General features: G+C 35.4%; 1 protein-coding gene across 2 annotated transcripts in view; it reads right to left on the bottom strand.

The window, feature by feature from the left end:
- Positions 1-12,901, bottom strand: part of ZPBP (zona pellucida binding protein) — a 32,123-nt gene that overhangs the window by 10,066 nt on the left and 9,156 nt on the right. For both annotated transcript variants that reach the window (XM_013182033.3, XM_013182034.3), the window contains exons 3-6: positions 12,490-12,615; positions 6,679-6,828; positions 4,299-4,517; positions 1,466-1,542 (exon numbers count right to left, since the gene is read on the bottom strand). In XM_013182033.3, coding sequence (XP_013037487.3) covers positions 1,466-1,542; positions 4,299-4,517; positions 6,679-6,828; positions 12,490-12,615 — 572 coding nt within the window. The remainder of the gene's footprint in view (positions 1-1,465; positions 1,543-4,298; positions 4,518-6,678; positions 6,829-12,489; positions 12,616-12,901) is intronic.

Below are 12,901 nucleotides of genomic sequence, written 5' to 3' on the forward strand. Positions count from 1 at the left end.
AAAAACACTGGTCAAGATTGCCTTGAGCTCTCCTTTATATGTCCCGACAGTACTTTAATCCACGTTGTAGGTGAATATACTCATGATCCGCAAAATTTTCTTCAAAATGTGGGCAAATAAAAAAGCTCTTTTATCCACCCCATCATTTCTTTGAAAACATGACCTATCAGACCCTAAATCCATAAACAGTAGGGGACTTCATCAGCATGTTTCTGACATGAAACCAGTATCAAATTTCTATGGATGGGTGTTATGGAGCAGCTAAATATGGAAACGACACAGGAAAATGACTGCCAGTACAAAGATGCAGCAGCCTAAGTACTGCCACAGAAGCTCAGTGTGACAACATCAGTGTTTATCTCCTATGTTCCAACAGGTTCCTCACAGCATGAGTTGTTAGTTTCCTAACAACTCATTTCTCCTCTCCAAGATACCTTCAGCAAACAAACACCTTTTCATGCCCTTCCTTCCAACTCCTTTCTCTTTGCTTGTCGTAGAACCACAGAACCATAGAATGGCTTGGATTAGAAGGGCCCTTAAAGACCAGCCAGTTCCAACTCACCCGCCATGGGCAGGGACACCTCCCACCAGACCAGATTGCCCAAGCCCCATCCAGCCTGGCCTTGAGCACCTCCGGGGATGGGGCATTCATCCACGGTTTCCCTGGGCATCTTGTTCCAGTGCCTCAACACCCTCTGAGTGAAGAATTTCTTCCTTATATCTAATATAAAACTACCCTCTTTTAGTTTAAAGCCATTGCCCCTTGTCCTATCACTATACTCCCTGACAAAGAGTCCCTTCCCCGTTTTCCTGTAGGCCCGCTTTAGGTACTGGAAGGCTGGTATGGTGTCTCCCTGGAGCCTTCTCTTCTCCAGGCTGAACAACCCCAACTCCCCCAGCCTGTCTTCATAGGAGAGGTGCTCCCTTACCCTCCTATGGCAGAAGGCATATCTTCCTCCTGTACTTCCCTTTCTCTTTTTCCTTTCCCCATTAAGAACCTCTGAATTAACAGTTAACCTAGCAAGCAAAAGACTGGCTTCTGGTTCACTGCTGGAAGAGACAAAATTCTTTAAAAAACAAAACAAAACAAAAAAACTAGAATAAAATCTGCAAGCAGCTAAAATTTTACCAGATTAGTGATAAGATCACTTTGAAGAAGTTATGGAAAGGCACTCCATTACAAATAACATGTTCAGTATTTATAAGACAGCATATGTTCAAAGGTTCCTGATTGTCTTGCTACTTTTCATACTCTGTTTAACAGACTTAATACAGACCAATAGTGTGATCTGCCTTAGCCACAAGGGCAACAGAATATTGACAATTTTAACCAAATTTATATCCACTAAAACTTTTATATAGATTCTTCATTAAACAAATTATGCTTCATATTTTATGTTGATATTATACTTTATTAGAGTAGCTTATTATGTTAGTTGCCATTTTATTCCTCCATCTACTGTACCTTGTTTAATCTATGAGATGCATCACAAGCACTTCGCTGACATAGTCTGTTGTTTTCTTCTCTGTCTAAGCAAGTAACTGTAACGAAATACAATCTATTTACAGAAGAACAGTAAATGAAATCAACATTTTTTTTTTACTGGTTTAAAATTCTAGTAATTTCTGATGCAAGAATGTTGAAACACATCCACATTTCAGATGTCTGACTTGCAACATTTTAGAGAAACCATACAGTCTTTCCTCTTCCAGACATTATCAATATGTCTATGTCTAGTTTTCCATATACTTAAATATTTCACGGGAACTGCCATTTATTTGTGAATTCTGATGGCAAGGAAATGTGTAATCCTAGATGCTTCCCAGATTTATATGTATCTGAATCATTTCAGAAGAAATAATCTACTTCTTCCCTAATTACTTAGCTATTATTATGCATTTATGAAGACAAGTTTTGAAACAGTCAGCCAGGAACCCTAACAGTTCAAGCTTCTGACTGTCCAAACAATGGACTCAAGTTTTATCTCAAGAACAACTACAGCAATATCTAGTGTTTTAAAGATTCCCCCCACTGGTCTCCTCCCCTGCACACATCTTAATTCCATATCTTCACCCACTCAACCCTGTCCATCCTCATAGGAATCCCTATGGGACATTGAACAGAAGGAAAACTTGAAGTATAGACTGAATGAAAACTGTAGTTACATTTTAGTAATCCATTTGCATGGGTCCACGTTCCTTGTCAACTGACTATTACTAACATGTTACAGTAAAGGCCCAAGAAATAGTTTAGAAGCTGCTAGCCTACTCTCCATAACTCACATTAGATTAAACCGCCATAGTAAGAAGAAAATTATCTGTTAACATGTTAATTTCACTCCTTATATTATAAGCTTTACCTACCTCTGTCACAGAAGTAATTCTGAATGCCAAAAGCAGCTTAGAAATCAAAAAGTGCTAATACCTCAAGCTAATAAAGAATGTGTAGTTTACCACTGGGTTGTATCAAAGTTTAAATCCACCAAAATCTCTAACTGGAGAATTTCTCCTCCTTGATTGTAGAAATGTTTCAAAGTATTGCGCAAACATTCTATAAAGCTTGCACATTGTTTAAATCTCACTTATGTCATCTCAATAATAATTAACCTAAACTAGCTACACTCTTCACGTCAGTGCTATTTACTACAAATACAGTCTTCAGACAAACACAGCTAACTAATAGTTTCATTATTTTTGTAAGTAGTTATATTTAATTTTTGAGGGAATTTAAATCGTAAAGTGGAAAGTGGAAAACATGCAATTGGTATTCTTTTTCAGAAAGGTATCTTCTCAAACTGCATGTCTGCAGTCCACATAGTGACTAATCTAATACGATATATGAAAACAATGAAAGAATAGCCTTTTTAGAGTTGAAATAATTAGAGTAAGCTCACAAAAATTTTACATATGTTCTTACATATATTCAGCTCAGCAATTACCAACTGTATCTCTTTGGGTTTTAGAGATCTCTTTTAATAAAATAAAGTAATTCAAGTGAACTACACATATATAGGGACTGCATCACATGTTCTTTCAGACCTCATTCACAGCATAAAGGAGCTGAGACTTTCTTTTCATATGGTTTCAGTGTTCGGAAGGAATATTCTGAAAACAAACCTCAATAAAAAAAGTTTATATTAAAGTGAAAATGTATTTTTAATACATGAACTTTATGCAGGGATGATAAGTAGCTAACACACTGTAAGGTCATTTATGTATAAAGACACTCAAATATCAGTTATAACATTTTATAATTATTAAAATATATAATGACACTCAGTAAGAAGCCTTAAATATTCCATAATTTAGTGACATCTGCCCTCCCCAACTCGGGGGGGGGGGGGGTGGGGGGCGGGGTGCTCTTTGTTATGGAGTGTAGCGACAGCACAAGAAGTAATGGCTTTGAACTAAAAGAGGGGAGATTAAAATTAGATGTAAGGAGAAAATTATTTACTATGCGTATTATTTACTATAATAAGAAAATTATTTACAATATTTACCACCTCCAGTCGTGAGGCACTGGAGCAGGTTGCCCAGAGAAGCTGTGGATGCCCCATCCCTGGAGGTGTTCAAGGCCAGGTTCAATGGGGCTTTGGGCAATGTGATCTGGTGGGAGGTGTCCCTGCCCACGGTGGGGGCGGGGAAGGGATTTTTCAAGTGCTTTTCAACCCAAACCATTCAGTGATTCTGATTCTAAGCCACCTAATTATTTGCTTTGAATCATGACTAAAGGAAACCGAAAATACCAAAGTCAACCCAGTATATTTGGTAACTTATTCTTACCTGGATCTCCTTTACACTCCTACTGTTTGTTTGTTTGTTTTAAAAAAAAAAAACAACAACACTAAATTTTGCACTTGTATTATTGCCACTTAAAGAAGGAAAGATACTGAGATTCATCTCATTTAACCCCACAGCACATCCATGGAAGGATTTATATACCTATAATAGGTGCCTAGAGGAAGGTCATCTAGGGAGTTATGGAATACACTGTATCACTTTTCTTCCCATGTTAGTGTGCATTAAGGAATATGATAAAGTTTTATGATAAAAAATAAAAAACATATTGATCTATCCAGAACCATAAAAAGTTCTGAAGCTGTTATGAAGTAATGTAAAAGACATATTTTTGAGTACATAACTATCTTTTTGCTATTGACATCAATTTCACATGCAATACTTTGAAGAATCGAAAAACTTTAGTTTTAAATACTTACAATACTTTTGGCATATAAGCAGTAAATTCCACTAGCTATAAAAAAATCTAACCATTATTTAAAAGTAAGGCAGATTTTTACCTGAAAATGTAAAGAACATTTCATTCTGTAGACCTCCTCTCTGCATTTTTACATGATGGCATTCTGACTTAATTAACATAACCTCACAAGAAAGTTCAGCAACAAGCTTGTTTAGTATCTGAATCAAGGCCTTCTCGAAAGAAATATTATAAAAACTATTGCAGGGGGCTGCGTGATACCGTACTGTCAATTCATAGTAATATTGAGGATCAGAGTAAGCTGCAGGAAAAAAATACAAAAGATGATGAGGAAAATGTCTGAAGAAGAAAGAAAAGTAATTTATATACTTGAAAATAAAATTATTAATTGAAATCCTTAATTTATAAGCAAAACCTACTTTGAACTCCCAAAGATTTTTTAATGATACATAACATATACTGGGCTACTTAGAAACACTTGAGAGAGTTATACTAGTCCACATTCTTAATTATATCCATAGGTAAGTCTTACTGTTTATTACTGTAATTTTTTTTAAACCAACAGGAAACTACAGTAAAGGCATCAAGAATATGAAAGTTAAGGTTAAGAAGCATGTTACAAACTATCCAGTAGTTTGTTGTGCAGTATTTCATCTCATCCATTATCATTAGTTATAGTAACGTATCTTACATTTCTTAGTCAGCTATCACATAAGTATATTAAAAGGAGTAAAAACTGAACAGAAATTCCTTCTCTATCAATGTAAGTACCTGAACAAGCTACCATACAGGTATGAAATTTACTTTTAAGGAAGAATCAGTTATTTCAACTTTACTGTGAAGCTAAATGCATACCTGGACATCTTTTACAAATATATTGATGTGTCATAAAATGCATATTTTATTCATGGTAACCACTCTACTTACACAAACCTTAAGACCAACAGAACAAAATGCTAAGTTGTTAAATTAAAAACAGGAGTGAAAGAATGAAGAAGAGAGGTCAAGGTGCGGGTAGAATCATAGAAATTAGAAAGCAGGGAGAGGTGCAAGGAAGAAAGAATGGAGGAAGAGAAACCAAACCAGCCGAAAGAAAAGAGAAAATCACAGGATGGCTTGGGTTGGAAGGGACCTTAAGGATCATCTAGTTCCAATCCCACTGCCATGGGCAGGGATGCCACCCACCAGATCAGGTTGCCCAAAGCCCCATCCAACCTGGCCTTGAACACTTCCAGGAATGAGGCATCCACAGCCTCTCTGGACAATCTCTTCCAGTGCGTCATCACCTTCATCATGAAGAATTCCTTCCTTACATCTAATCTACATCTCCCCTCTTTTAGTTAAAAGCCATTACTCCTTCTCCTATCGCTACACTCCCTGACAAAGAGTCCCTCCCCAGCTTTCCTACAGAATCCCTTCGAATAGTAGGATAGCTGCAGAACATCCAATTAAGACAGCTCAGAAGATCCTCCAACTTGCTTTTGCGTCCTCCTTTTCCTTTGCTTTGCTGCTGCATGTTCTAGACTTTTTTGTATTTGTATGAAACTTGAGTTTTGTATGCTAATATTTAGATTGGATCCTTATTGAAAAATGTAAGACTGCATTACTGAAAACAGTAAACTTTTCCATCAAAACTGCTTCAGATAAATTGCTTTCTATCCAATTCTATCAAGCAAGCTAATTGCTAAAAGACATAGGTATTCTACATTAAGGCTACTGAGGCCAAACTCAAATTATTTTACATTGGAGGTTAATTTAGGTTATTGTGCTCTACCAAGCCTTTAAATGAGCACTGGTATGCATTTCAAATTTAAGATCAGACGCCATTCTGTTTAAGGCAATAGGAACTCTTGCCTACATCTCCACAAGAATAAATTTCTATACTTTAGGGAAGAAAGAGAGAGCTAGTAATGAATGACATTGCCTTTATAATATTTCACTTTGACTTCATCAAAGATTTTACCTCCTGACAGACAACTATGTAATCAGAACAAGAAAGAATGAGCTACAAATATTATATAATTAAATGATACATACTTTATATTTTAAAAACACAATCGGGTAATAATTAAGGCATTAATCTGGTGTGAAATAAATCCATATGTCTGTGCTAAAGTTAATCTCCTAAAGAATATTTCAATTTAAAATCAGAGTATTTTTATGTTGTTAAGGATTACTGCCTGTTCAATTTGTTGCATTTCATTATGTTTTATGTTTCTTTTTTAAAAAGAACTGTGTTCATAAATTTCTCAGTACACCAGTGAGCTTCATGTAAGGCTCTGTATATGTCATTAAATGAACCGCTTGGTAGCAAACGCTAATAAAAACAGTTTATCCAAAGAAACAGAACGTCTTTACCTCCCCAAGTTCTAAGTAAGCACTACTTATTTATAAATAGCAACACATTTTAAAATAAAATCTTTTTCAATGTAAAAGCACACTTACCAAGGTTGATAACTTACCATAAATAAGATATTTTAATATGAGTTTTTTATCAGGTTGCGTTGCTGTTAACTTATAAAGAAGAGAACAATTGTAAACTCCACTCAGATGAGATTTGAAGCGTCTCAATATTAAAGTTCCCGTTGGTGATATTTGCACACTGCTATTTTCTAGTAAACATAGTAATAAAATAACTTTAGCTGTCATGATGAGAAAATGCAGAAAGTAACAGTCCAAATGGTTATTTACTTTTAAACTGTATAATAATATGGATTCAGCTGAAGGCACGGGAATCAGAAACTGAAGCTTTGAGGGTGTCACTTAGTTCAGCTTTACACAAATATTCCTTATTGCTACTGTGTTTTTAAGTATTGGTTCATGAAGCAGCCCTAGAAACGTGTTTTTATTTGACCTACAGCATCTATTATATTCTCTACAATATCCACTTCCAAGAGCAAAAAACTCCCAGATTAAAGAAAAAAAAAAAAAAAAAAGACAAAGCGGTCAAATAAAGGTGTTTTTTGTTGTTGTGTTTTTTTTTGTTGTTTGTTTTTTTTTTTAGTAATTTTACCTTTATATAGTTAAAGGGAGTAGTAGCCTCTCAGTCTTCAGTCTCAACCAATCAACTAATTACCAGCTGGCAATGTTTAGCATGCAGTAAACTTGAAAGTAAGCAAGCAGGACAGGAAGTTCAAGTTAGGCAAGTAGTGTATGACAGACATTCCAAAAAAACATCGTATTTATATGCCAAAATTAGAATAATGTATGCTTAAGATTGTAGAATAATCCTTCTGTACGGAAAGATATGCACTGTTATAGTGTCCTAAGTCTAAACACCACTCCTTAGCTCAAGACAGAGAAGAAGTGGAATCCTACTTTAAAGGGCATATTACAAACATGGCTTTTATAATTTTTTAAGGAAAAAGAAAAGCAATATTTGAGGTCAGACTTTGGGTACTGATGTTGAGCCATGCACTTGTCCTATGTAGTCGGCTTGTAGGTTACATGATGACAGCTGATGAGCCCTTTCCTGACTTAAGAGTCCTCAGGTAGTGCCAATACAGATAAGGGTTTCTCAAATAGTAGCATGCAGCCTATCTTGCTGGCAGCTATCAAAGTAAACCTTGGGATTAGAGCAGATTAGAATAGACTTAAAGGTAAAATACTCACTTTAATAAAATACTTTGAGAATGGATTTTTTGTTCTATTTTTGGAGTAAAAAACAAACAGACAAACAAACAAACAAACAAACAAAACCACTATATTTAGTATCCTGAATAACTTAGACCTTTGTCTAGTGCATGGAATTAGTGTGGTATGAAAAACATATTTTTAGACTGAAAAAATCAATGCTAAGGACTTGAGATCTATACTACAGACATCTTAGCTTTTTTGCTTCAGATCAGTCCTACTCTGATTTTACAAACTGACCACGCGTTATCACTCAAAGCAAACCTTTCCAATTAGCTTCATCCAAAAGGAATACAGTCTGTGCAATCAACCACCAGTCCACAATCCAAACAAAATGTAAGAGGGTAGGGTCAAGCAATTCACTTCAAAGCCACATTCCTGTTCAAACTAACATGTTAGTGTGGATGCACACTGATTTTCCTGGGATGCAATGTTAAGAAAGATAATGAGGTAAAAAAAAAAAAAAAAAAAAAAAAAAAGTGAGAGAGAGAAAAAAAAAAAAAAGCAACCCTGATCTTTTTACACACTTGGCAGCAGGCTGTGGGACAACTTTGTTCCTCAAGAATCTATTTAAGCTTTTAATCAACTTAGTTTTGCCACATATATAACTATGTTTAAAATAAAATTTAAGCACTGGTAAAAAAAAAAAGAGTACTATTAAAAAGACTGGAAGTGCAAATTCTTTGACACGAAAGGTTTGGGATTCCATATTAGGTTTTCACACTAATGAGACACTGTCTTTCATTTTTTTGGGTGATGAAGAGGTTTTTAATCCTCTGATGAATTACTCAGGATGTAGTTGATGTGTCTCTAAACTAGGATAACATTTGCTCCTGTAGGCTGAAATAGATAACAGATTAACATTGTCAGAAAACCATCACAGATTTAAGAACTGTAGTTCTAATTATTGGCATGTTCACCTGCCCTGTGTGGGCCAAAAGCAGCATCACCTTTAATTGACTGGATAGCAGGAGCACTTTTAAGATATATCACAGTTTTACTATACTTACAAAATCTATTACTAAATTAAAAAGACTACAAGAAGTCCACAAAAGACAAAGTTTGGAAATTCAGTGAAGAGATTTGGTCACAAGTATTTTTTGAAAATGCATCAGCAGAAATAGTAAAGACTTCTTAGAATTCTTCACTGATTTTATTTTAGAATTTTATTGTACCTTGAACAATGAATGCTTCCCATAACAGAAAAAAAAAAAAAAAGATTTTTAAAATATTAATCGTTAATTATTTTAATTGTATGTCTGTGTGTAGAGGATCTCCTATTGGATCACAAAATCAAAAGCCTGTGGTTTTGTTTGTTTGTTTGTTTGTTTTTGTTGTTTTTGCTTTTGTGTTTTTTTTGGGGGGGGGGTTGCTTTTGACGTTCTCTGTTTTACAAAACCACAGTACACACTTTTTTTTTTCCTTTTTTTTTGGCCTGTCAAAGGACATAGTCGCAGTCTTCCCAAACTTCTTTGAGTACATTAGGTAGCAATGCATATAAAAAACTGTCCTTTAAGTCCAAATTCCTAGGTTCATTTTCATGAAACTAGAACAAGCTTTCAGTGCTAATTTGCATTGGCAAATAGTCTAAGAATGAGATGCTTCCTCATCTTTTCTGTTCTATTTAATTGTTCAGGACACCACCAAAAGTGATGTTTTATGCAGTGAAACTTTAGGATGCAGAACATAAGAAGCAATTATTTTTAATCTTTTTATCCACTTAAAGTGTATTTTGAAATACTCTTAATGTCAGCCAGCCCAACAGCTGATGTTTAAAAACTTCAAAGTACAATTTCCAGATCTTAACACAGAGGAGTCACTATACTAATTGAAAAAAAAAAAAGCATGTTAATTTTAAAATTGTAATGATTTTAAATTACACATCATGTAGTATTTAATTTTTCATTACTGTTTCAACAACACATAACTAGACTAGAACTATCTGTGACCAAAGCGACTTGTTCAAAAAATAGAACTGTTTGTTAATGGCCACAGAAAAAAAAGAGTGTTTACTGCTCTTTGTGAGTTTTTTATTGTAGTCATGATGTTCGATTTATATAGTCAGACAAACTTTTGGGGCACAAAACACCTTCTTAGGGTGTGTGTCAAGGGCTTGTCTGCCTGAAAAAGAATCTTTTAGTTAGAATTTTTCTAACTATGACAGTTAGTACAATGAAAAATAGGCTCTCTGCCTGCAGATTTTATGCTTAAATAATTGTATTTATTTTGAAGCATTCTGAAAAGCATGATTTTGTTAGTCTTTCCTAAGACTGGATTCACAATTCCATATTCCCACTTTTCTGTGGACACACTGAAAAATTATGAAATAAAATGTCATGCAATGTTTATGAATCCTAATTTCCTACTATTATGGACATTCACTATGCTAGATACTAGAAGACTAACTAGTCACACCAAAACCCATATAATTTTCACCACTTAGTGGGATTGGACCTATTCTAAAAGGCATCCAAGCAATCAAATTATTTTATACAACAAACACTTCATAAGCTAGAAACTGAAGATAGCTTTTTGTCTGTTTAAACTTTCCTTGAATTGAAAGAAAATGAATGTGACATCCCTAGGAGACTAAGAACTGTCTTTGGGACATTTACCCAAAATTGTGGTGGCTGAAGGCTAAATTCTCTCATTATCACTTTTTTAAACACTTTTTTTCTAAAACCTCTCCCACCTCTATAGAAAGCTATGTCAGGAAAACACAAGTTTTCTTCTCTTATAGAAATGTTTTTTGCCCTCCTGCTGCTGATTCTAGTACACCTAAAGTTTCTGCTGAGCCGAGAACCCCTGTCACTGTAACTTTTTTACTAGTCAACCAGGGTTGGCACAGCAACTTGGGATATTACTGAAGCAATCTGCAGAAAGAGATTTAAATCTGTCCAATGAAAGTCTGAGGTTTCCATGGTTTAAACATTTTCTACATAGTTAATGCTGTTGAAATTGTGGTTTGGGTAAGCCAAAGGAGTCAAAAGGGCAATTTTTGTTAATTGTGAATCAGGAGGCTGCCCTCTGGTCAGAGACAGTAAGCTCAGTACTTATACATGACAATATACCTGATACTGTGTCTGCCATGCATCACAGACTGGGCATCAAGATATATCATTTACAATGCAGGACACAGCTAACCAGGATATATCTATCCCAAGGGAGATGGACAGTTCCACTTAAAATGACATAGACCACAGGCTTAATTATAAGCAAAAACATCTATACCTCACTGAGAAAAAGAATGCTAGAAATTAATACTGAAGGCTAAGCCTGTTGTCATATTCAGAGCAAAAACACAGTGTAGTATCAGATGTTACAAAATGTGAAATGCTCAGCTATGAAGGCTGGCATGTAGAGGATTAAGAATGAACAATATGGTACAAACGGTACTTCAGATTGTGTAACACGAAAAGTTACTTGAAAACATACGAAAAACAAGGACAGAGTTCTGATAGACACCAATATAGACTAACAGGAAAGCAAACAGGATTTGGTAGCACTGCCATTGTAAAAGAGTGAATAGTTCATAACCTAAACAATAAACTAAGCTAGGAGATTAAACAGATTTATAAATTCATCATAATGTACAATATACTTTAAAACTACAGGTATGGAATTTGTACTAAAGAATAAATGAGATATATATGGAAAGAAATAAAAAACATAACTCAGACCAGGTCATAACCTCTAAGGAATCATTATTATGTGAGAAAAGCAGTAAATGTACAAGTAGCCCAGCACACTCCATGGAGAAACAGTGATTAGTAGTTTTCATGCCATACTAGCAGATTAGGACAATGACTTCATTAGATGCATCAGCAAGAGTATAATCAGCAGTTTAAATTAAGTGATTATTCTCTCCCTACTCAGCACTTATTTGGGCACTACCGAACACTGTATCTTGTTTGGACTCCTCAAGACAAGACAGATACTAACAAAGTGGAGCAAGTCAAGCAGAAAGACCAGGACATTGTTAAGGAATTAGAGGACAAGAGGCAGAGGAAACTGGGATTTTTATCCTAGAGAAGTATAAGAAGGCAATTGCAGTGCTTCACCACCTAAGGGGAGTTACAAGAAAAATAAGCTGTACCTTTTAAGAGGTACATCACAAAAGGATAAGCAGCAATGATGACAAGTTGCAATACAGGAAATTATGAGTGAAAATAAGAAAAAATGGAACAAGTTGCACAGGAAGGACAAAAGTCTCCACGGATAGAGGTCAAGCCCATAAGCAACTTCATATCTGAAGGCAGCCTGTCATTGAGCAGGAGGTCGGGCTCAGTCTCACAGGCCATGGCCCTATTGCTATGTCCTTACAGAACACTCCCAGCTGTCTCTCAAGGCAGTAAAGGATGTCTTCCACAGCATCTGTTGTATCCAGCATGCCCTGCTCTGCCTTGTACTCTTTAGAGAAGGCAACATCTTCTACAGAGATCTGCAGATCTGTTTTATTTTGGTTATCCTGAATTCTGAAAATAGAAAGTTAATGTATCATACACATACAAGCACCAAGTATCCTCAGTTAGGTCTCCTCCATTTACATTCCCACTTTTGTAGACATCATGCTTCTTTCCAGGTGAAGAGGAAGAGAAGAGAGAGGGTGCAGGGGGCCACGTAAGAACATAAGAACTTACCCGAAGAAAGATAACCACTTGGTCCATTCCACCGGAATATCGGATCAATCAATTCTGAGTTTCTCAAATGATTTGTAACACATAAAATACGTGGACTGTTGTGATCCAGCTTGACATAAACTTTCACTGAAAGAAGTTTATCATTAGCATCAGATATTTACCAATGCTATCCTAACAGTGAGCTATACAATTTTAACACAGTAGTTCACAGATGATCTTGAATGGAGTTCTAATTTTGGCACTGGTCCTGTTATATCTACATCAAAATAATATACAAAAATAGAAAGCAGTTTTTTGTTGGTTTTTTTTTTTTTTTTTTTCCCCTCCGGACAATAACATTAAGATAATTATTTCTAGCTCTAGGTTTATATGGTTGTGTAAACAAGAACCACAGTGCACTGTAACATCCTCC

This window comes from Anser cygnoides, chromosome 2, assembly GCF_040182565.1.
Source record: "Anser cygnoides isolate HZ-2024a breed goose chromosome 2, Taihu_goose_T2T_genome, whole genome shotgun sequence".
NCBI lineage: Eukaryota > Metazoa > Chordata > Aves > Anseriformes > Anatidae > Anser > Anser cygnoides.